Source organism: Mustela erminea, chromosome 2 (assembly GCF_009829155.1).
Source record: "Mustela erminea isolate mMusErm1 chromosome 2, mMusErm1.Pri, whole genome shotgun sequence".
NCBI lineage: Eukaryota > Metazoa > Chordata > Mammalia > Carnivora > Mustelidae > Mustela > Mustela erminea.
The window spans coordinates 20,119,541-20,146,377 of NC_045615.1; the positions used below are offsets into that span (position 1 = coordinate 20,119,541).

The 26,837-nt window shown below is 35.2% G+C and overlaps 1 protein-coding gene across 11 annotated transcripts in view; it reads right to left on the reverse strand.

Moving 5' to 3' along the window:
• Positions 1-26,837, reverse strand: part of SLC10A7 (solute carrier family 10 member 7) — a 256,897-nt gene that overhangs the window by 195,328 nt on the left and 34,732 nt on the right. Inside the window, exon 5 of one of the 11 annotated variants that reach the window (XM_032332457.1) lies at positions 23,826-24,242. The exons of 9 other annotated variants lie outside the window; for them this stretch is intronic. In XM_032332457.1, coding sequence (XP_032188348.1) covers positions 24,147-24,242 — 96 coding nt within the window. In that variant the 3' untranslated portion in view covers positions 23,826-24,146. Of the gene's footprint in view, positions 1-23,825; positions 24,243-25,739; positions 26,383-26,837 lie in introns of those variants that run through there. One more of the 11 variants, XM_032332454.1, reaches the window with a different exon arrangement.

Genomic DNA, 26,837 nt, shown 5'->3' on the forward strand with positions numbered 1-26,837 from the left:
CTTTTAAAGCTTTGCTATGTAATATGCAATAGTTCTCGCACAGCAACCCACCATTTTCACCACATGCGTGGCATAGAGGAGGGAAGACAAAATCAATTTTCTCGAGGTGCAAAAAGAATTAAGTAACAGAGCTACTTTGAGTTCCTTCTTGGTGTGCTTTTTTGATAAAATAGCAAGTACTTAAAATAGGGAGATTCTGCACTTCTTAGTTCTGGTAGCACACTTAAAGGCTAATGAGGATTACTTTATCGCTTTCCTAAAAACGTATTTATTAGCTCAAGTACCTTTAGCAATTGAGACTGTGATTCTTGCTCTAAGAGAAATGTGTTACTTTAAGTATAACTGCCTCATACTAACAAAACCAAATGATATTAGCAGGAAATATTTCTACAAATTCAAGATTTTTAGACCTGCCTCATAATTGAGATGAATATAGACTATGAATCAAACACCTGCAATTTCATCCTCCTGAAATCTCAGTCTTCACAGGTGTTCAATTTCAATGAAATCAGAATTTTCAACCAGTTAAGGGCCCTTAGATACTATGACAATCCCTTTATAAGTGAAGAAATAGAACTCTAGAGAGATAAAAGGATCTTTTGCAAGGTCATATTGGCTAGTGGCAAAGCCTATTATAGAACTCATCCCCAGACAGTCCCTGTGCCCTCTCTATCATACCCACGCTATCTATTTTACATATTATTTTTAACAGATATTTATAAATATACAATCTAAAGGGGCATAAACCAAAACACTAATAGTGGTTATGCTGGGGTAATACGATTATGGATATTTTTTTTCTTTGTGATTTTCCTTGATTTTCAAGGTTTTTGTATTGATTATATATTAGAAAAAAAGCATACAAGAATGCTAATATTAAGTACAACAAACATTTTCAGAGGCTCTCGCTTTAATCTTTAGGCAAACAATGCTGTGTACATACTAGGGGCTCAATGTCTCACTAAAAATTGAAAGAAATTGAGGATAATACCAAGAAAATCTACCTAGACTTACTTGTTATATTAATACTGAATACTGAGGAACAAACTGTGGTTATAATTCAGATTATCAACAATGAAATTGAAATGCATATTATTTATTACTAGCTTATTAAGTACTTATGAATTTCTATGAAGCTGAATATAAACCATACTACTTGACATTATACCTTTTTTAAAATGCCAATTTCTCAATATCCCTGAAATTTAATTGTTCCTATCTTTTGGATTTCCTATGTACTTCCAAGAGGGAATAAAATAAATGCTCCCTTAATTATCCACTTCAACATAAATTTATTAATTTATTACACTAAGCACTGAAAATACAAAACTAAAATCCAGAGTGTCTGCTCACAGTATTAGGCTAGACATCATAATGGCTATACCACAACAAGATCAATGGGATCGGAGTTATGGCAGCACAGAAATTAACCTCTAAAATTTCCTTTAAAGTGGGCTTTTTCAATACCTCTGAGTGATGGACAACAAGCACTTTTCTGATCAATTAATGGAAGCTCTACTTAATGCCAACCCATGAACTAAGCTCTCCACCAACAGAGAAATTGGCCAAGAATTCCCTTAACACTTTGTTTAGAAGGGCATCCACAAAACCTAAGTGACAACCTACGTCAAACCATCTCGTGTTTCTTACAAATTTTAGACTCTAGCTACCTACCTCTGTTATTTCTGCTCTTTTCCATCCATTAGGTCTGGGAATCGCAAAGCTTCTTAAGAGGGCAATGGATCAATCCCTCAGCAATAACTCTCTCATCAGCTTTTCATTAGAAATAAAACAGCTTTCCTACCATCTTCTGGGAAATAACTTACCAAAGATTTACAGAACTGAAATGGACTTTTGCAGATCATCTAATCAAGGCACTTTTCCTCAAAGAAGACTACACTGAAATCACTAACAGAAGGAACCTACCTGTCCTGTTATTCATATCTTCAGGATCAGAGATTGTATAATCTCTTTCAAAATTCTAGATTTCAAATCTATATTTTTCACTATTAATCTACACTTCTCACTATCAAGTCCTTTCTTTTTCTGAATTAACTATTCATTTGAGATCATCTTTTTATGTTAGGTCTCCTGAGAAGATTAAAAAAGAGCTGTGTTATATACTGTTACAAGTAGTATGCTGGTAAATGTTTAACAATTGGCTCTCAGGATGGGGGGAGGAACATCAGTTAGTAATATTAGCTGATTTTTGAGCTGTAAATACTCCCATCATGGCCAATTTCAAGCTGCAAACATGATGTCACTGAACACCAAGAGACGAAGGATGGCATAATCCCCAAAGTATAAGAAATGAGAAGGGCACCAAGGTAGCTCAATAGGTTGAACATCTGACTCTTGATCTCAGTTCAAATCTTGATCTCAGGGTCATGAGTTCAAGCCCCGCTTTGGGCTCCCATGCTGTGGGGCCTACTTAAAAAAAATAAAAATTAAAAAGATGGGGAAAAAAAGGCAAATTAAACACAAAATAAGTACAGGAAGAAAATTAAGTAAGATGTGAGCAGACATGAATGAAGTCAAAACCATAAAAGCAATAGAGGTCAATGAAATCAAAAGCTGGTTCTTTGGGGGAAAAAATCAGTAAAATTGATAAAGCCTTAAAACAGAAATTGTAAAACTATTCTGTAAAGGATTACTCTTCCATTTCAACCCAGCTGGTCTAACAACAACTGAATATACTGCAAAACAATTCTGACACTAACCCCCTGAAGTTAGCCCAGACACCACAAGCTCAAACCTCAGTCCTCCACAAGACTGACCTCACTTCAGAAGGCACTTCTGGAGTCCCCAGGCCACCAGCACTTTTGACCAGCTGGCTATAAATTCAGGAGTTCCCATGACCCTGTCTGCTTCAATAATTCAGTAAAACAGCTCTCTGACCCCACTGAAAGTGCTAGTTAAGATTACACTTTGATTATAAGCGATACACAGAGGGAAGTCTGGTCATTCTCCCAGCACATCAGTATGTTTACCAACCAGGAAGCATCAGTGAACTTCAGTAACCATAGTTTTTAATTGGGGTTTCATTATATAGGCGTAATTGATTAAATCATTGACCATGTGATTGAACTCAATCTCCAGCCCCTTCTCCTTCTGAAGGTGGAGTGGCTAAAAGTTCCAATCCTCTGGTCACAGGCTTGGTCTTCTCAGTGACCAGCCCACATCCTAAGATTACCTAAGAGCCCATCAAGAGTTGGCTAATTAGCATTACTAACATAACAAAAACCTAATCACTCAGGAAATTCTAGCAGTTTTTGAAGTTCTGTGCCAAGAACCTGGGACAAAGATTAGATATGTATTTTCATTATATGACAGCAACATAATAAACATTTCAGGCTTTGCAGCCCACATGGTCACAAATTCTTAACTTTACTGTTATAGCACAAAAGCAGCCATAGAAAACGTATAAAGGAATAAGTGTGGTTGTGTCCCAATAAAATTTTATGTATAGATACTAAAATTTTATTTTCATTTAATTTTCATGTGTCATGAAATTTTATTCTTTTTTTTTTTTTCTACCTGTTAAAAAAGTGTACAAAGGCACCTGGGTGGCTCAGTCTGTTAGTCGTCTGACTCTTCATTTTGGCACAGGTCATGATCTCACGGTCCTGAGATCAGGCCTGGCAATGGTCATGGAGTCTGCTTAAGATTCTCTCTCCCTCTGCCCCTCCCTGCTTGTGCATTCTCTCTCTCAAAAAAAAAAAAAAAAGTACCAACCATTCTTAATTCACTTACTATACAAAAACATGCAGCAAGACTGATTAGCCTGCAAGCCGTAGTTTGCCATTTCTGCTTTAGGAGAAAAAGAGAATATAGAAATGACCAATATCAGGAAAGAGGTAACATCTTGAGATCCTTCAGATATTTAAAGGATAAGAATTTGTGAACAGGGGCGCCTGGGTGGCTCAGTGGGTTAAGCCGCTGCCTTCGGCTCAGGTCATGATCTCAAGGTCCTGGGATCGAGTCCCGCATCAGGCTCTCGCTCAGCAGGGAGCCTGCTTCCTCCTCTCTCTGCCTGCCTCTCTGCCTACTTGTGACCTCTCTCTGTCAAATAAATAAATAAAATCTTAAAAAAAAAAAAAGAATTTGTGAACATATTATTTGATTTCAGCACGTAGTATAAAGCTGCACTAATCAACAATATGGTACTGGCTTAAGGACAGATGTACTGATCAACGAAACAGAATAGAAAGTCCAGAAACAGATTTATATAGTTACAACAAAATTGATTTTTGACAAGGGTACACAGTAATTTAATGGGGAGAAAATAATCTTTTTAGCAAGTGGTAACTGACATCTTTAAGCAACAAACAAAACAGAACTTTAATCCTTATCTCATAAAATGTAAGTTGGAATGGATCAGGGAGATACACCTAAGAGCTAAATCTATAAAACAATTAGAAGAGAACATAAAGAAAATCTTCATGACTTTGGTTGAGGACAGCATTTTTCAGATAGGATACAAAAGTCATAACTTTAAAATTAAAACATGATAAATTGGACCTCATCACAATTTAAAACATCTTTCCTTCAAAGATATTGTTAAGAAAATGAAAAAGCAAGCCACAAATTGAGAGAATATATTTTCAAAACATATATCTGATAAAGAACTTGTATGTAGGATAGATTTTTTAAAAATTCTCACACTAAAACAATCCAACAAAAAAGGAGACTAAAGATTTGAACAGACACTTCACGAAAGGAGATGACAAATTAACCCATGAAAAGATGCTCAACATCATTAGTTATTAGAGATATGTATATTAAAATCATAAGATACCACCATATACCTACTAGAATTGCTAAAACTTTTTAAAAAATGGATTGTGCAATGCATTTGGAGAAGATGTAGACCGAATAGAACTCTCATGTATTGCTGGATGCATCCGAAATAATACAGCTACTGGGGGGAAAGGTTTAGCCATTTTTTTTTAAAGTTACACCTACAGTTACATATGATCCAGCCATCCCACTCCTGGGTATTCACCCAAGAGACCGACACAGATATGTTCATACAATGACTTGGACTCAAATGTTCAGACCAGCTTTATTTGTGATAGCCCAAAAGTGGAAACGACCCAAATATGCATCAAATGGTGAATGGATAAACAATTATGATACATCCATGCAGTACTACTCACAATAAAAAATAAATGAACTATTGGTGTATGCAATAATGTGGGTGCATGACAAAAGCATTTTGCTAAATAAATGCAGCCAGATACAAAAAACTACATACTGTATGATCCCATGCATGTAACATTCTCAAAAAGACGAAACTATGCAGACAGAATTCAGATCACTGGCTATCAGGGCCTGCAAGTAGGAAAAGGAAAAAAAGAGGCACAAAAGATGATTGTGCCTCTTGCCACCATAATGCCTATGTTCTACATGACTTTATATATACCAAAAATGAATCATACTATATACTTTTAAAAGGTGAATTTTACTGTTAATTATATATCCATCAACCTGAATTTTCAAATCTATAAAAATTTTTAAAGTAAACAAAAAAGTATAAAAATACAACGATGACATTATTGTTTAACTTTTTCGTATTTACTTGGTTTTGAGGTTTTACAGAAAATTTCAATAAAAAACCATTAATATGTTTTTACTTAATAAAAACATAAATTAATTCAAACCACTGAGCTACCGTTATTCCTTACTACCTATGAAAGCAAAGGCATCAGAGCTCTTTTAAGTCATTATTTTCAACAATAACGTTGGTGATACTCAAAGACTCTGTGGGTTGATCTGATATTCAAAAAAGACACTCTTGTTTTATACTTATTTAAAGATGACAAAGATTTCATGTTAAGTAAAATGTTTTAATTGAAAATCATCACAGAGACATCTGGGAAAAACTAGAAAAAGCTGTAATAATAAAGTCAGGAGACTTGGTTTCAAAACAACCTGGTCACATACTCTGCTACAAAAATTCTTTTAGAAAGATCTCAGTGTCTTCATTTTACTAAATGGGAATAACAACATCCACTTCACAAAATTTTTGTGAGGATTAAAGGAGATGGTAGATATAAAACCCCTAGGCCTCTAGCAACCATTCAAGGGACCATTCAAGAGCCCAGCAAGCCTTTGTTACACAAGTATTTATCGTCCAAGTCCCTGAAGAATGTAGATTGTACACGGAAAGGAGGACATGATAGCAGGCAAAGGCTCATTAATGAACCTACCATTTCTAACAGACTCTCAAGAAGACATTATCCCTTCACACTCACACCCTAACTACTTCACAATAGTATCTATCTCTGTACTTCAGCTTCAGTTGGTTTACTCTCACTGATCGCACAGTATTTTAAACACCTGACAACACACCACAAATAAAACACAAATACGTTGCTAAGTCCTACGAAGGTGTGGGATTTCTTTTTTTTTTTTTTTAAAGATTTTATTTATTTGACAGAGAAAGAGAGAGCACAAGCAGGGGGAGCAGCAGGCAGAGGGAGAGGGAGAAGCAGGCTCCCCGCTAAGCAGAGAACAGATGTGGGGCTCAATCCCTGGACCCTGAGATCATGACCCAAGCTGAAGGCAGACACTTAACCGACTGAGCCACCCAGGCATCCTGAAGATACAGGAATTCATGAAGTCAATGAAATTAGCACAATGTTAATGGTACGTAAGAAAAAAATAAATGACAGGAGGGAGTAAAAGGAGAGTAACCGGACTAGTTTTTGAAATGAGAGCATCTGTGAAAACTTAAGAAACCTCAACTTTTTGCAAGTTTGTACCTTTTTTATTGTGTTGCAAAATAAATAGAAGCAAAAGATGTGAAATCATGTCATCTTAACAATTTTCTTGGGAAAATTACACTGATCCCCACATTTCAAAACAATACTTGATTCTTTCTTCCTTCCTCCAAGAATCAGTGCATAGTTATAAAATAACCCAAATTTTGTTAAATGAATAAAGTTTGAATAAAGTAAAACAGGTTTACGTTCCTAATTTAGTTTCATTTTTTAAAAAAAAAAAGGTAAACATTTTTCAGTAATTAGTGCTAACCAGTAATTCATTTTTCAAAGTTAATTGACTTTAAGTGAGTTTTCTCCTGTATCATTTACCATTGAATAACATGGATCTTCTCTTTTATTATTCTAGTTACTCAAGTTTTTATGAGGGACAGAATAGAGCAATTCTTTTTTCCTAAAAAGACGTAGTTGAAGTTAAAAAAAGAAAAGCAAGTTTCAAGGTATTAGATTCTTCAGAATGTAATTTAAATCTTCTACATATAACAAAGTAACACAGCTAGAAATTTTAAGAGAACATCTTCCCAATTTCCTAATTTTACATACAAGGGTTGGACTCAAGTCCAGTGTAGGAAGTGACTTGCTCAAGATCACACAGTTTCTGGCCATGGCAAGACAGGATCACAAGAACTTCCAAACACTCTGCCTTCTCTAGGCCATTAATCTTTATTTGATTCCAATATATTACATAGATAAGATATTTGTGAATATTAAAAAAAAAAACCCATGTAACGGAAATTGTAGAGACATACTAAAATGTAAAACACTAGTCAGCAAGCAGTGAAGCACTAAATCGACTTCAAATTTTTATTAAGGTTATCCTTCTGTTAGTGATTGAAGGTATATTAGCTTAGTGGGCCATGCAATAGCTGTAGCACCACAACTAATGGACTGCCAAGAGATGATTTAATAAAGAGGCCCAGCTGAACAATGGTGTATAAGTAACTGTGACAACCTGAGGCTTTCTTCTGGTCAAACGTTTTATATCTGTAAGTGACTTTCTCTAAAAAAATTACCTGAGAAGATACTCTCAGAAGGTTTAACTGTAATAACAGCAGCCCAAACATTCTTATATAAGTTCAGATTCTCCAAGATCTTAAGATGTGATTAAAAAAAAAAGTTTAAAGGTCTGGTCCCCAGATCTTTCCACAGGCACCATTTATAACATGGTTAGGGGTCTAGTTAAACAACACTTCCAGCAACCACAATGTGTCTTTCTTTTGGCTGAAATAAAATAAAGAAACAAAGCAACGTTTTAAATATCGCCATCAATATTTTTACTCTAAAATATGAGCAAAGAAATCAGGTGGCTAGGAGGAGGATGAAATAAAAATATTTTTTAAATACACATTTCTATAAAATATTATATGGACTCCCCATCTTTACAACATGAACTAACTTGCACTGGGAAGAGAAAATAAACGTAGTGTAGGGAGAAAACTATTGAATGAGCAAAGATTTTTAAAAGTAATATTCATATGATTGGTAAGAGTTCAGGGAAAAGCTGGCTCTGCATTCTTTATTACCTTGATGGTAATGTTGCAGTACACAGCAAAACCTTACAGATGCCCATTCACAACCCTTGGCCTAGAGATTCCATTAAAAAAAATTATCTAAGAAAATAATACAGATCCAGGAAAAGATTTAACTAAAAGGATCTTCATCATAAAGTTATTTTTTAATAGCCAAAATTATCCAGGACTGAAATAAAACACTGCAAATCCACACATGAGAAGAGTAAACAGTCTTTAGAAACAGTGTTGTGGAACACTGTGGCGACATGATCACGATGTATTGCTAAGTGGGCAAACAGGATTACAAAGCAGGATGCATGATATGATCTCATTTTATTCAACACATATGCAAATGAAAATGTCTAGAAAACACACATAAAAATACAGTATGATTATGTGACCAGTGGGATTATGGTATTTTTTGTTTCATTTACCTATATTTTCTAGATTACTAGGAATACATAACTGCTTTTATAATAAAAAAATTAAGATATTAAAAAAATGTTAAACAATACAAGAACATAACGTTTCCTAGTCATTCTGTAATATTGTGTTACTAGTAGATGCCACACACAATGTGCTTTAGGACAGTGAATGGATGGTAAGCCTTTTCCTTGATAAGCCATCGGTCAAAAATTGTTTATGTAATAATGTGAACCTAACCCAAAAGAAAAAAAGTCACTTCATTGAAAATAACAGTAATTTTATTGGAATTAGAAAAAGCACCCCTGACAGCCATTATCAAAGTAGTCATTTTAGGGAAATTAAATTACAAATAAATGAAGACATTTATGTGGAATGATTTTAGGTTGCAAGCAAAAATGGATAAGGATTCACATACTTAAAGCTGTAGTGTCTTAGGTAAAAACAGAGCTTTTGTTTCCTTTAAAAAAGGGTTTGCTATACTCACTTAAAAAATGTATTCCCTTAACTGACTCCTTACCATAGCAGAAAGCCTGAAGAACTCTGTTCTAGATAAAAAGCCAGATTCACCATTCTTTTCTTTAGGATGCTCGCTTCTTAGGAAACAAAGACAGAGCTTTCCATCTGAATTTTCATTTCAAAGATTTCTTACTAAGAGAAAGACTTTGAAAGTTGTTTCTTAAAAAATTATGCTTATAGGGCGCCTGGGTGGCTCAGTGGGTTAAGCTGCTGCCTTCGGCTCAGGTCATGATCTCAGGGTCCTGGGATCGAGTCCCGCGTCGGGCTCTCTGCTCAGCAGGGAGCCTGCTTCCCTCTCTCTCTCTGCCTGCCTCTCCATCTACCTGTGATTTCTCTCTGTCAAATAAATAAATAAATAAAATCTTTAATAAAAAAAAAAATTATGCTTATAGAGTCCAATAAAATATCAGGTAGTCAGTATGTATAACTAATGCACACTGTTTTGTGTAACACATTCATGGTATGACTCATTCAAAACAGGTTTATGAAGTAATTTTTCCTCTTCTAGACACATGTAAAAATAAAGACATTATTTAAAAGTAGAAATAATATCCTTGCATTTAAAACTGTGTTTAGAGTACCTTAAAAGGGATTCTTTTTTTTTTTTTAAGATTTTATTTATTTATTTGACAGAGATCACAAGTATGCAGAGAGGCAGGCAGAAAGAAAGAGGGGGAAGCAGGCTCCCTGCTGAGCAGAGAGCCCGATGCAGGGCTCGATCCCAGGACCCTGAGATCATGACCTGAGCTGAAGGCAGAGGCTTTAACCCACGGAGCCACCCAGGTGCCCCAAGGGATTCTTGATTTAAAATGCATTCCTAGAAAATTTTAAAAATAAAATGAAGCACCAGCACACCTGGGCGCCCAGCTGGTTGAGCATCTGACTCTTGATTTCCTCTCAGGTCATGATCTCGGACACTGAGTCAGCCTCCCTGCTCAGCAGAGAGTCTGCTTATTCTTCTCCCTCTGCCCCTCCCCCTGCTCTTGGGCATGTGCACACATGATCACTCTCTCTCTCAAATAAATAAAATCTTTAAAAATAAACATAGTAAAAAATGAAGCACAATGTTATTCTAGTAGCCTTTTGAAAAACTGTTTTCAGATTCAACATCAAATAACTAAACACTGCATGCTCCCAATCACTGAGAGATATGACCACTCATACACTTTTTTAAGACTATAAATCTCAAGTTTGGTATTCTTCATAAATTAGGAAAAAATAAGGCATTTGTTTTTCTTCTAATGCTACACTTTATTTCCATTAATACAGCAAAGTTATCATAGAAAGGCACTACTTAAATCTGAATTGTCTATGCACAAAGTGCCTATTACATAATTATACATAAACTGCCCCCTGGCCAGCACACTGTAAGGAAGATTGATGTACAACAAAACAGCTGGATTGAAAGACCTCTGTTGCTACTTCCTTCCCAATCATTGTCTGCAGTTGTTAAAAATTTCTGTTCAACTGAAGTCTTTATCAGACACCAAGTGAGTTAACGTCTACTGGAAAACTCTTTAAGAATATAAATGAGAAAGATACTCGAAACAGCCCTCCTTCTTTAACCACATTAGCTTAAATTCTAGATCCCAATTGTGAGCATAGCTTTAAGATTTTTCTAATCTGTCCTTTAACCTGCTTTCTCCTCTTCTCAATATTTCTCTTATTTTTCTAATCTTAAAGTTGAAAGAGGTTTATATTTTTTAGAAAAAATATGGATGCTTTTTAAAAATGTATTCCCTTAACTACTCCTTACATCTATTTTCTAATCCCCAACTCACTTAATTAAATTCAGCGTGAATTTAAATTGCAATTAACATCTTTTGAGGGATTACATGTTCTAATCACAATTATGCAGTGAATATTTGAAACACATACATTTTGTTATACTATCTGAAATGCAAATTGGAGTCCAAAAAGATGTTTAATAAAAATGTATAGTACTGAAGACTTTATTAGGGAACCTAAGGGACTAGAAATGAGATTAAAAGGAGTAAAAGCAGTGATACAAGTACAAAAACAAATTGCTTTACCTCCAAAACCCTTGGAAATGGCCCCACTTGGCTCCCATTTAACCTAGCTTCATTACAGTTTAAAAACTGTCTTCCAAGAGGTGCTATTAACCAACTGAATTTCTTTTTTTCCCCAAAATTAGTGGCTCACACAATGAGGTGATGCATAAAATTCTACAAAAGCAAGAGATAAAAACTGTTTTTCTGACCCAGAAATTAATAATAAAATTATTTAATTTCTTTTACTTTACTTTTCTGTCAAAATAGCACTACACAAGCAGGAGGAGAAAAAAAGAGACATTTATTAAGCATCCTCTATGCCAGACAGCAGTTGTTATTTCACTTAATTCTTAAAATAACCCCATGAGATAAGTGTTACTCCATTTTACAGATGTGAAAAATAAGCCTCAGAGAAGGTGAGTGGTTGAGAGAAGTAAGTGAAATGAATCAGCGGTAAAATCAGGGCTCTAAACCCAGGCTCTTGTAAAAGGACTGTCATATAAATGTGAACCTCAGGAGGAAAGCCTAGGACAAAGCACTTATCTTCCATTGTCCATTTAGCTATAATTGTCTCAAACAAGCTGCTGAGATTTTAGTGGGCTGAGAAGACACCTTCATCTCTGGTGTAACCCTGATTAGAATGCTTCAGGAAGTTTCATTCTTGGGGCTCTCAGAGTTCTTTCCACAAATCTAGGGGTTTGCTGAAAAGCCAGGATAACTTCACTATCTTTTCAGTGTCTGGTAGTCAGGACTGGCTTTATCATGAAGTAAAGATCTGGTTTATTAATCTATGCCCTGTTTCCTTCTGGTAACCTTCCTCTTTTTTTTTTTTTTAATTGAAACATAACTGACATATAACATCATATTGGTTTCAGGTGTACAACATATTGATTCACTATTTGTATACATGGCAAAATAACCACCACATTAAGTCTAATTGCTATCTGTCACCGTACAAAGTTACAAAAATGTTTTTTCTCGTGAGAGCTTTTAAGATCTACTCTCCTAGGCAATATAGTTATTATTGACCACAGTCACCATGCTGGCTGTTATACCCCCATGACTTATTTTCAGTTGGCCCTTGAACAACGTGGGTTTGAACTGCATGGGTCCACTTACAGGCAGATTTTTTTTCAGTGAATATATGGGAAATTTTTTTGGAGATTTGCAACAATTTGAAAAACTCACAGATGAACTGCATAGCCAAGAAATACTAAAAAAATTAAGAAGAAGTTGGATTTGTTGTGAGAATATATATATGTAATATACAAAATATGTGTGAATCAACTATTTGTGTTATTGGTAAGACTTCCATTCAACAGCAGGCTATTAGTAAAGTTTTTAGGGAGACAGAAGTTATACACAGATTTTTGACTGCCCAGGGGTCAGTGCCACTAACATCCATGTTGTATAAGGGTCAACTATATTTTATAACTGCAAGTGACTTTACCAATTGATCTTCAGGGTCCGTCTTTACACTTTAATAGACTGTTAGCTCCAAGAGTAGGTTTATTTTTAAAGAAACTAATGTAAATTTCTGTTCTGGCTTTCATGCCCTTAAACTATCAGCTTCCTGATAACTTTTCACCATCCACACCACTTTCACTACCAAACTTTACCAGTAAAAGGACTAGTGATGCTGACTCTTGCTTTTTCCTTTGAGATTGTCATGAAATAATACCAAGTTACAAAGCTGCCTACCCATTCAGCCTTGAAAAATAGGGTTAAAAAAAAAAAAAAGGTTTCTCTCTTATTTATCCATGATCCATCCTCCTAGATCTATGTGACATGATTATGCCTAATGAGACACAACCTCCTACACAAGAATAGATTTGGACACAATCCAAAGATAGGAGGGAGGTGCTTGGGAAAGAAAGGCTAAGATTCAGTATGCAGCTTACCACCTAAAACGGACTTAAGATATATAGGCACCAGAGGGCGCTACATTTAGCTTATACAGGTCTGAATCCAGGTCCATAGACAGGACTTTGAACAACTTTAAGGTAGGAAGCCTCTGTTTCCTGGTCTCAGAAATGGGTGTAAAATTAGTATCTACTTGTAAGCATTTGCGAAAATTAAGTGAGACTATATAACCTATTAGCATAGTAAGTACTTAATAAATATTATCTATTATTAACTGTATCATCATTATCAATATTATAATTACTAAGTGGTGAGAATGATTAATCAACGACTTGCTAAATTAGGGACCCAGAAATAGAGAAAAAATTTCTGGTAAATTTGGAAAAATAGAGACAAATAATCATTTTAAGGGGGAAAGAAGAGGAAGGATGGAGATGGGGAGGTAAGGCAAGCCTTTAAAAAAACTGCAGTGTTTATTTTTTACAATACAACTCACCGTGATTTTAGAATATAACCTGTTCTGCAGAATTCTTTGTTGATATGTAGAGATTTGTAAGGCCCCAGGAAAAAGGTCAACAAAAATATTTTACCATCTTTGGGGGAAACATCTGAAAAAAGCTGAAAGAAGTCTTGTGGGGAGGGGAAACATTTATAGAGGAGTGGCTCTTAACAATTCTAGTTAGGATTGGGGTTTGGAATAAAAGAATCATTCAGGGTGTTTCTACAGTTTTTGAAAAGCAAAGGGTGAATGGGGAACACAACCAGAAGGGCAACACAGTCACCAGAGAGGCTAATAGTTTCTAGCAGGACAGAAACCAACAACCCCTCTGGGGCTTTTTCTTTTGTTCTTTCCTATAAAACACCTCACCTAGTCTTCATTCCTCCAGTGCTGGCCTTTCTGAATAACAATGTGGGGAGGGTATAAAGAGGTGTGATGGGTTGGTAGAGGAAGGAAGATGGTCAGCAGAGGCAGAAGTTACCACTGGCGTCAGAGAGGTTGGAAAGGTAAACAAACTCAACAGTTTCACAAAGCTGCCAAGGGGCACATGGATAATGTTTTCTTGAGATAGTACTAAGTAAAGGTAAGAGAAATCAATGTACACTGGGATCCACAGACTAAAATCCAAGTACGATAATACCACTATGGTACATTATTATATGGACCCAATTATTCAGTAAATGAGCATTTGATGAATTCCTACTGTGTTTAAGGAACTGCATTGTTATTTTTTCCTTTTTCTTTCTTTCTTTCTTTCTTTTTTTTGTTTTAGTTTTTGTTTTGTTGCTACAAAATAAGACTTCTGTCCTTAATACCATTCAACCTATTAGGGGCTACCAGATGTGTCAAATCTATAGCTACATTAAAGAAAACCAAGCTACTGGACAAACATTTATATAAACCTAATAGGTTCCATGGATTTTCTTCAAAGTAGACCTCGTTTAAAGATTTTATTTATTTGACAGACAGAGATCACAAGTAGGCAGAGAGGCAGTCAGAAAGAGGAGGAAGCAGGCTCCCTGCTGAGGAGAGAGCCCAATTCGGGGCTCGATTCCAGGACCCTGGGATAATGATCTGAGCCAAAGGCAGAGGCTTTAACCCACTGAGCCATCCAGGCACCCCCAAAGTAGACCTCGTTTAAAACAGAGTTTATTTACTCTGGATTGGCTTCTTTTAATGTACAATGGTTGTATTGGAGGCAGATGTAGAACTGGATTCTGACAACAGGTAGTGAAGCAGCCTGCACTGTTGGTTGATAAAAAAGGAAAAAAAAAAAAGGCACACTCCTTTGACTCTTCTTTACCTATTTCATGGTCTTATTGCTTCCTCTAATGCCTTTTGTTCAAAATATTAACAACTATTGCTCAAACTTAATGCATTATTTAAAATCCTATCATTAAGGAATGTACTTAACTAGAGCTCCTCTTGAAATATTTTAGGTATAAGTCAGATTCTGATATTTTATATAATGAACATATTATATATAGCCACATACATAAATATGTATATATTCATGTGTTCACATATATATTCACACACACACACACACACACACACATATAATCATATATACATACACACACATATATCTTCATATGCCCCAAACACACCATATATGTAACCAACTAAATGGGTAATATGAAGACGTATTATAAAAGAATTTTGCTATTACTACAAAGAATTGCTTAGATAGAACTGGTTCCTTCTCCCTATATTCTGTATATATATGGTTAAATGCACAATTGTCTTTCAGAAAAGAGTTTCTTTTCCATTATAGCACAAAGTATCTACCTCAATCTTTAACACAAAGTATCTACCTCAAACTTTAACACAAAGTTTTCAATGGAGTATTAAAATGATTAGTGGATCATTTTTAAATCATGAGAATTCTTTTCACCAGATGTATGGTAACATAGCCTATGGATCCTATAGTACACCCAACTTTCTATATTTGCTGACCTTGAGAATCTCCCTAAAGTTCCTCCTTTTAAATCGGCAAAACATAACTTAATGCAGGCTGGTCTGTGGATATGAAACATGCACTGACACTAATTAACAATGACCATCATTTCTCAATTTCTCAATGAACCAGGTACTGTGGATACATCATCTTTACATACATCTTCTAAGTAAAAAAAACAAAAGAGATATAGTAAAAATAATTCCCAGCTATATACTGCCATTTCTAATTTGTTTAAATAAACGAATGTGTTAGACACAGTTAAACATACAGAAAATATTTGTAAACTTTCCATATTTAGGCATCCACTAAAAGTATTTCCAGAAGCTGTTTAGACTATTGGCCAAATAGATTTTCTTTTCCATTCAATTTGCTTTTAGCATTTGAAATATGGCTTATTATAAAACTAATAGTTTAGGAACATATGCTAACATTAACCCTTTAAGTTAAATAATGTCTATCTGAATATTTTCATCTCAAACTCTGGTTGAAGCTAAAGTCATTCCCATTTGTTGAGGGTTGGTTAAAAGAAAAAGTCTACAGGAAAAGACAGAAAATCTTCAAACCATTGAAAGTATACAACTATAATATTAAAATAATGCTCTAATAGTTGAAAATTGTAATTTTTATAACAGCAATTAAGTATCTGACTATTCATTCTGTCAGACTTAATGATTTTTATCATTATCCTCTCATTTAAAAATCATATTATACCCATTTTAGAGTTGAGGTAGATGAGGGGTAAAGTAAAAAATCATATTATACCCATTTTAGAGTTGAGGTAGATGAGGGGTAAAGCAATTTATCCAAAATTGGATTAACTATTAGTTAGAAGAGCCGGAATCTGTACAGATCTAGGGACAAAAAAGCCCACACTCTTTTCACTAGGATATGGTGTCAACATTAAACACCTCAGCTGAAAACAACATGCTACTGAAGTTTGAACCACCATTCATACCAACCTCATCAACCCAAGAAAATACTCTCCATCCCAACCATTTCCTCACTTCATCTCCACTCACTTCCAAAAGGTTTATGCAGTTTTCCAAAGCCACACCAAAAATAAAGGAAAGTAAAAGTGACATCAACACAAAATGTAAATCCTTCAGCGCCTTTAAAAAAAAAAAAACAAACAAACTTTCCCATAAAATACAGTGGGATAGGTGTAGGAACGAGTATGAAAGAGTAATGAAGGTACAAAAAAACGTACTACTGTCAGCACTCCAGCTGAGTACCAATGTGTTAGAGCATCTCCGTTGAAAAATCAGCCTAAGTGCCTGTTTTGGAAAACACTGCCATGTACTATACAGCAGTGTTGGGAAGGAGAGCAAGCCCGGAAATTAATTAAGAAATGAGTGGTTTTACAGAGTGCTATGAGAGAAAAAGAACTTTCTAATAAACTTTCTCTCTATAGAGTGAAATCTTCCTACAGATTTCCTTCCCTCATTTACATATCTGTACAGGCCTATTCTTTTTTTTTTTTTCCTTCCTCCAAGCCCCTTTGCCCTTTCAATCATGAAGCATATTACTCCACTGTCAGTGCAAAGCAGTTCCTAACAACAGGGAACCCAGCTGGGATAGGAAGAGGGCAGCAGGCTCATGCATTAACATAATAATCCAACTGTGTTCCCATAGGCCCTTAGGGCAGACAGCATATTAGGTAGGCCTCCTGTGCAGACCCTGGCGGAAGCTGCCTGATCACCTGCCTATCAACCTGTGGCAGCTACAGCCAGCTCAATAGCACCAGCTCCTGCCAAGCAGTGGTGCCCAATTACCTTACTACAAAAGACAGAAATCCATTTTTCTATGTCTGTTTAATGTACTCAATGCATTTCCTTATTTACGATGTGAATCTACGTTTCTGCTCCATTTCCGGGGGATTGACTTATTGCCTTTTAACTTTTGAAAGTCTAGTTGTCTAAAGGCCATCTCGCTGCAGTAGGCAGGAAATGAGACTGAAAACCAAATTTCAAATACCAAAGCGCAGGTTGGTAAAGCTAACTGCTTGGTCATCAGTTGTCCAGTGTGTTTTTTCCATCGATACAGAGGACCAGAGGTGTGGGGAAGATCTGAACGGCTGTCATCACTATTTCCTTAAGGGGACAAAGGTGGGGGAAAATCCTATACCAATATCTTCTTGAAATGTAGATTTTTTTAATATTCTAATCCGAGCATATATTCTAAGGTTCTCACAAAGCATAAGTTTTTGTGTACACTGATCCCCTCATGAGGAAAGTACATGGATCACTACAATTGGCTTAAAGAGTAGAGAATCACAAAAGATACAGCAAAACTATTTTTTAATCTTAATTTATCATTGAAAACCAAAAAAAAAAAGCTCGCCCATTTGTATGCTTTTTACTGTTTGCATATATGAACTGCATGTTTTATTTTAATGCGGCTCTGTTTCTAGAGTCTTTGATTTACTCTATGTATGTGTGGTTTTCTTTCCAAGCCACAACACCTATCAAATAAGGAAAAGCCAAAGGGTATATTCCACTAAATAGATATGTATACATCATCTTTAAAACATCATAAACAGATGTTTGAAATTATAATTCACTTCACTGAATTAAATACAGTGCTCTCGTTCCTTAATAAAATTTCCCCTTACAAAGGTTACAAAGAAAAGGCATAATTGGACATTTATGGGGAAAAGGTACTTTTTAAAGTATTCCAAATGATGCTATTTAAAAAGAGCATGAGGCTACCAATTTGGCTAGGGAAATATTTTCTACTGATCAAGTGTTTCTTTAAAAAAATGAGTTTCTAAGCATGTTGTATTTTTGGTTTTTAATGGCTATTTTAATAAAAAATGAATCCTCCAGTCAAACAAAAGTGCATTTATCTACCATTTCTATGAATTTTAAATGTTAGGAAACTAATACTATTACTAAAGCCTACTAACCTGATGTGCTTTATGTGCACTCTAATAATTAAGTAGAAATTAAGTATCAAGGGCCATATCTGCACATGGCACTGATTTTCACTGTCAAGGTTACCTCTGTTACCTAACATTAACAGTCTGTGCATTATGTTAACAGATGATGGTGACCATTCAGCAACTTATCAGTTCTTTGGATTACTTCCATATACCAGACAGGGTTTTATTCAAGGTAAATGCCCTCATCGTAAACAAATTTGTTTGCTCTTTACCAAACAACCCGGGGAAAATTCAAATAAAAGAAGAAAAAAAAAACCCTAAAATTTTCTTTTCTGTGAGTAAATCCTGAGCTGTTTAATGGTCTCTAAATAATATACTATATTATTTGTTGATGGAAGTGAAAATACAAAATACTAACCTCAATAATAAATATTAATGCTTATATATGTGTTAAACAGCAAAATTATACATATCCCCTTCTTGATCTTTTGGGGATTCCAGAGGCTTTTTATTCTTCATAAATTCTTACATTTTGACAAAATGTAATGCATCTTCCAAGTCATTAAATACAGAAACTTGATATTTGATTAAAAAACAATCAACAATAGCCATGTAATGACAGGATAAATTGTAGTCTAGACTTTACCAAGGGATAGGCTTCCACTCCAGGGTAAACAAAAGAAAAGCATTTATATAAAATAGAAATCTAGCTAGTCCATTAGTAAGAACTTGATTTTCACTTAAATAGTTTGTACAGGTTTGTACAGCTAGAATAATTTAGCCTCTGAGGGACAGCAGAGAAGGAAATAAGGCACAGGGAACTGTAGAATCATTTCCAGCGTGAACGATTCAATTTGAGATCCAATTAGAATTTTAAAAAAAAACCTAAACATAAATGGAGGAAGGTTATTTAAATTTGAGTGGGAATATACAGAGGTAGAAAATGATGTGAAAGAATCTGTAGCTATATTTAAGTATGATAAACCAACTTTTAAGTCTGCCCCCTGCCCTCTCCATAGCAGCTTTTCTTAGGCTGTATGACCCTGTTTGAAATATACCACATCTTCATTTTGATACCACTAGAGCATTCTCTACTCTCCAGAGAATTACCTAGAAAGGACCCTCTTCTATTTGATTCTTAAGGATTTTAGCTACCCAGTTCAATTTGGTCGTGTGGATATGGCGTCAGAGCTGGTTTGCAGCTAGTATATTTTGACATTTCTGCCAAGGATAAGATTAAGTATGAAATAGCAAAATTACACGTTAAAATAGATGCCATTTTACTTTGTTTCCTCCTGAATAGCCCTTCAGCTGTTGAGGCACATACATTTTTCCCCAGGCAAAATCCCCAGGCTAAAAAAACTAAGCCTCAAATCCTCCGGAAGCCCAGCTTCCCAAACATATTCTGAGGTATCTGATTATCTATCGGTTGTCGTTTCAGTCCATATTTAACCATGTAAATTTTACCCAAAAAAGGAAAAACATGCCACTTAAAACATGTCTTTCTTGTCAAATGCTCATACTGGATACAATCAATGACAATACTTAATTTTCTATTTCTTCTTTTTAAAATGTTGTTCTTTGTTTTAGCAAGAGTGAAAAGTCACAAGGATTCAAGAACTAATCATTTTTGCACTCCAAACATAACTTTCCCTCCAAAAGTGCCCTCCCAAGCAGTGAGCTACCCCTCATTTGCCACCAGGGTGAAGACCCTCCCATCCGCTAAGATCTAATCCTATCACGTTGCAGCCTCAGACTCTTGGGCAACTATGTGTCAAAGACCACCATTTTAAATTGTGACAGATGTTCTGAGGGCTGTTCCTCCAAACCTCAAATGAGGAAAAATGTTCCTTTAGAAATAAAGAAATTTAGGAAACAAGTAAAAAAGGTAAATAAGTAAATAGCTCTTAAGATGTTTCACACCATCAGAGATTAGGAAAAAATATTTAAAACTGCACACTTAACCTCAAAGCTTTTAAAATTAAGAGAAATTAAAATGCATATTGAATCATCACATTCTAACAAAGCCAACTTGATTTATATCGCAAGCATTTTTATTTAGCACATAATTCTATCACAAAAAGTTTATAGATTATTACCTCAATACCCACTCAAGTACTAAATCATTACACATTAAGTTATTAAAAGAATTTTGAAAAGAGAGCTTAATTGCCTGTTCTTACAACTTAGCTCTTATTTCGAATCAGAACCCATTCAGGAAAGCTTAAAGAGACTGCTGAAACAGAATTAAGAAATAAAAGATGAAGAATAGAGAAACAAAATATGACTGGGTAGAGGAATACATACTATACAAAGAAATCTATGAATAAGGAAGATAGTGGGAATAAATAAAAAGCAGAACTAGAAAACTAACACTCTTCACCTCCTATATTTGATAATGCTTATTATTTGAAAGTACTGTACACAGTGTGATGGGAGATGCTGCAAGAGATGATACTCACAGTAATGGTCCGTAAGGTAAATGGGAGGAGGGAGGAAGGTGGAGGGGGAGGAGAGCACCAAGAGTCAATGAAGCAGCTTAAGACAACTACATGAACAGGTGAGCCACCAGCAACAATGACAACTTCGGAAAGATAGGGAAAGGGGATGTTCCTTTTGGTCTTCTCCTTAGCAAATCCCTATTTTAAATGTGGGTATATACACAAGCATGTGTGTCTTGGGGGTGAGGGGGAAAGCAGAGGAAGAGAGGAGTTCCTTGAAAAGAGGAAATAAAACAGCCCCCGAACCACAACAGAATGGAAAGCTCCTTCTGCCACTGGACTTTAGTCCTAGAACTAGGACTCTCATTCCTTTGGATCAAATCCTGCTACATAACCAACTCCAAGGAACTGACAAGAACATTGTGATGCTGGGAAGTGTTTTGTAACTCTGAATACTACTTGTTTAAAGTAAGCCATTAACTGGAGCTTAGAAATGTTTATGGCACAGTGGTCGTAACTGACTCAACTTGCATTCAAAATAGGAAAACACATAACCAGACTCTTGTGTGATGGTATCTGGTATGGTTGACAATGGGGTAGCCTGTAAGAGAAAGACAGGTGTAAAGAACAAAAACACCGATCATCACACAAATTCAGCTCTTAAAAAAAAAAAAAAAAAAACAGTTGCCTCTCTATTCTTTGTACAAAAAGACAATTTTATTCTTGCTTCAATACTTAAATCTAGAAGCAAAGAGATAAATCAATTAATCCTTACAAACTGCTCCTAGGAGCTTCATTTTCCTCAAGGAGTTAAAAGAAGCCTTGACCACCACACAAAGAATATGAAATCTCTGCACTATATTGCTAACACATATCTCCAATTAGGTTTAAAGACATTTTTACAGCTTTTATGCCAAGTTTATATTACTAGATGTTAAAGAATGTGTTGTAGCACTTAAAAGCGCTAAAGCTGGCTCTTGATAACAATGGTTTATGATTATATCTCATGGAAAGCAGGAATAAGGCTTTTACACAATTTTGTTGTTACACGATGATGCTGAACAGAAACAAAAATAAGTGGCAATGCCAACCAAAATCTTTTGTTCTCTCTTTTGATACTCTCATCTAGAGGCTAACATATCAAAAGTTATAATTAGATTTTTACCTATGCCTTGGAATAAATTCAGCTAAAAGCCTTTAGAAGCTTTAGGATTAAAACAAACTCAAAACAGCAAATGTATTCACATTTTCCAAATCCATCTATGTCTCTGCAATGTAAAACTGTATCTATAAAGCAAACAGGTAAAGGATAGCAAGAATTTTCAATTAGCATTTCATTATAATACCAATGCAAAAAGAAAGAGGTCAACTATTAATAAGGTACAGATTTCCCACCACTGGGATTTATTCTGAATTCATTTTAAGACCAGGAAGCTGTGATCTAAAAATCTCCACTCTAAAGCAGTTAAAAGTTGAAATAATTGTACTTTTAAAGTAAGGATTGGGGCTTTAAGAACAGCTCTTCATCCATTAAACCATGTAGTTCCTGACTATTAATTTGTAATTTTGACTTAGAACCCTTATGCCCACTTATTTCATGATAAATGGTTATATACTGGATAACACATTTATTGTGGATAAGAAGAACAGTGCTTAGAGATTTCAATCAAGCACATGGGTTCCTTTTCATTTCTCTTTTTTGGTATGTACACTGCTCAAAACCACACAAAAGAAAACATATCAAAAAAGAAATATACTCACTAAAATTTAAGGTTACTCCAACAAAAGGGTTAATTAGGGAAACAAATTTTCTCAGACTGCTAATAATGGGAATGACACATACTATGTGCCCATAAGTAATTCTCAGGTATCTTTGATCTTCAGCCCCACGCGGTTTCTGTTGCCTACCGTAGCCTGGCCTCTGGGACTCTCTCAGAACCAGACATCTGGCTACTTTGTTGTTTTAGACTAATCTCCTCCCAGGAGAGCTCAAGAAATGACACCAGGCAAGGAGGGTCCTGGCAAGGGAAAAAACATTATGGTATTAGCAGATTTTTTTTCCAAGTGGACGGGAGTATCAAAATTGTCTTCAAATTTCTACAGGGGTCTTAGAAGCTCTTCTGTTCTGTGGTTTTACTCTGGCATAATTTTAATAGGGTATAAATATTATATCTATAAGCCCATCAACTATCTTCAAGAACTCACTGAAAGTAAATCATAGAATCTTACAACGTGTAGGAGAAAGTTGTAGGGAAAAATACAAATCAGATTAATTCTTCACCCATCTGTTAGGGTTGGGTGATGACTGATAAAACAAAGATTTTAATTGTCAGCTGAAGGGTTACACCGAAATTGTGGGATAATGTCTAAGATTTGCAAATACAGTTGCATACCTCCTATTAGGCCAACTCCCTATCACATTTCTTCTTTTAATTGGTATTTTTTTTAAAGAATCTTAGCCACCAATCTACCAGAAGGGTTTTGTTGAAGTGTACCTCTGTAAAGTGTCTCTGAGGAAACCAAGAAGGAGCAAGAAGTGATACAAATTGAAACAAACAAACAAAAAAAAACCACAGTTAAATCAAGGACAAATGTGGTTTTTTTTTTTTTGAAGCAATGGAAGATCATCAATATTTTCCCCAAGGCAACAAATAATCATCAATATCTTAATTCCTTTTCAGGGATTTTTGTTCAATCCTAAAAATCTATACATTCTGAGAAAGAAAAATTAATTTACCATTTGTTACACAAATAGAATATAAGCCAAGTGAGGAAAGTGCTTCATCTGTGAACTTTAATATTTTATCCTAAAATCACATTTTATTTATTTCTAATATATTCAGATAATGCATGATATCAAATGTACACTACAATATGACATCTATGTTCTTATACAGAATGACCAGAAATTCACCAGATTAGCTAAAATACCTAATACATTTATCTCTTATGTAGTATCTGTTAATATAAAGTCCTTGTTTTAAGTTTCAACTGCCTTTATAATATTAAAAACACCAAACTATACAGTGACTTTTACCTCGGGCTGTATTTCATAAATTAACGATTCCAATATCCTATTTTATCATAACACCATCCACTCTGTTAACATCCATAGAATTACCACTACAGATGAAAGCTTTCAGAAGATAAATGTAAAAAAGACAATCTTAAGCAATAATAATTATTTTGTGATTAAATAATTCCCCAAGTAAAACAAAGGACTTATTATATTAGTGTGGACTAAGCACGTCACAAAAAGACAAATAATATATGATTCCACTTAGGTGAGGTTTCTCGAGTAGTCACATTCATGGACACAGAAAATGAGAAAGTTGGTAGCCACGGCTGGGAAGAGAGGAATGGAGAGTTATTATTTAATGAGTATGTATTTTTATTTTGGGAAGATGACAAAGTTCTGGAGATGGATGGTGGAGATGATTATACAACAATGTAAGTTAAGTGTATTTAATGCCAATAAACTGTATCCTTAAAAACAGTTAAAATAGTAAATTTTGTGTTAGGTATATTCACCATGATTTTTTTAAATTACATCAGATACAAATAATATAAAAAGTCAAAGATAATGAAAAATCAGAGCTCTTTTATTTTACATATCTGTCTTTGACCAAAGATGCATAAATTTTATGAGATTACCAGTCACACTTTAATACACATATTCCTATCATTATCACTCAAGAAACACCACCACCAAAAAAGCACAAAGTCAGTCTTGGAACACATTAGCTATAAAAGGATTCCAGAAAGAATATTTCCAACAATTCTCCTAAACATCCAGAGTTTTGTACTTAGCACTAGGAAATACTGCTGCTAAATAACAAAACTATTACTCAATATTAATCTGCATTTCCAAAAGAATCAAGAGAGAGAAAATTCAAGACAACCAGTGAGATATTTTTTATAATACTGCACACAATTAGGTTATAATGGACCTAGGAACAACTACTGCTCTTCAAGTGGCTTCGAAATATTTTATTATTTTGAATTATAATCAGTACAGTTCCAGTATTAAGCATACTTTATCATATCCTATTATTTGAAAATTATACTCAGATATATTACATTAATTGTAATCAAGTTTAGTTGCGTACAAAAAGCCACTCCAAATAATAGTGCTTACACAAGAGAGGTATGCTCTTCTCTTTCAGGTAAAAGAGGTCTGGGGGTAGGCAATCCAGGTACAGCAGCCCCACAGTCAAAAGGACCCAGCATCCTATTCTGGCTGCTCCACTGTCATTAGCAGGCCGTCTCTCAATCTAAGACCTCTCTTCAGCCTGTAGCCATCAAATCAACATTCCAGTAAGTGGAGAGAAGAAGGAAATGAAGGCTGCACCACCCACTTTTAAGGATATATCTTGAATGTGATATGCAATACTTCCATTTACATTTCAATGGAAGTTTATGACCATCAGAACACCAGAAATTTAGTTACATGACTATCAGAATACCAGAAATTCTAGTAAATAGTCTCAGCTGGATGGCAATGTGCCCACCTGAAAGATGCGGTTCTATTCTAAAGATGAAGGGAGAATAGGCACTAGAAAATGAGCAGAAGTGTTTGATACATATATCAACTAGAATATTCAGTTAAATGCAACTACTATTGTATGTAAATAAATGGGTTTTCTTTAAAGAGAAAAAAATCCATTACTATTATTTGTATCTAATTAGTGTAATTTATATAAAGTAATGGGAGTTGTTAAAAATCACCACGATGAAATTTAAAATTTAAAATTGGGTCAATTTGGGGTGCCTGGCTGGCTCAGTTGGTAGAGCATACAACTCTTGATTTGGGGTTGTGAGTTTAAGACCCACGTTGGGTGTGGGTCTTTACTCATTTTAAAATGAGTAAATAAAATAAAATTGGGCCAATTTGAGAAAATAATATCCAATTGAAGAGACAGACATTGGGCATCAATTCCTTTCCTTGCAACACAGTGAATTTCCTTTATTTCCTTAAGTATGAACTAAGCACTTACTAAATAAATGAATTAGGTGATTCTCCCAATGAGTTAATATTCGGTGTTGGCTTAGACTGAGTCAATGCAGAAACAGAATATAACTTAGGTATAGACTTAAGTCAATGATTTTCCATCATCCCACCCCCATCCTTTGCCACTACTGGAGTGGGCAAGGGAGGGTGCTGGAAAGGAGGTAAAAGAGTGAAAATCAGGATAACCAAACCAATTCCCTATTAGACCTTAACACCCAGACCAAATGTAGAATTATTTCTACAAAATCATACAAAAAGGAATTTAAAGAGATCAAATGATTTGACTCTGACTAGAGATTGTAGAGTTATAGTTAGAGCTCAAGTTCCTCTCAGTTGGCCATCTATCTCCTTGACTTCTGCAATATCCAAATAAAGCTGCAGTGATTCATTTTGAGAAGGCTTAGGAAGCAGCACTTTTGTGCTATGGTGAGAGCAGTGAATTGTGTAAGACTGATGAATTACGGACCTGCACCCCTGAAACAAATAATACATTATATGTTAATTAATTAAAAAAAAAATAAGAGTAGGTAGCTGCCTAGAAGAAGGCCTGAGGGTACAAGACAGCAGCAGGCTTTAGGATGGATCTTGTGGTCACAGCAAAGCAGTCACACATTAGTCACACATTCTTTTTTTTTTTTAATTTTATTTAAGATTTTTTATTTTATTTTGTTTATTTGACAGAGAAATCACAAGTAGGCAGAGAAGCAGGCAGGGGTCAGTGGGGTGGGGAACAGGCTCCCTGCTGAGCAGAGAGCTCAATGAGGGGCTCAATCCCAGGACCCTGAGATCATGATCTGAGCCTAAAGCAGAGGCTTAACCCACTGAACCACCCAGGTGCCCCTATGCTTATATTCTTTTTTATTTTTTTTTTAAGATTTTATTTATTTATTTGAAAGACAGAGATCACAAGTAGGCAGAGAGGCAGGCAG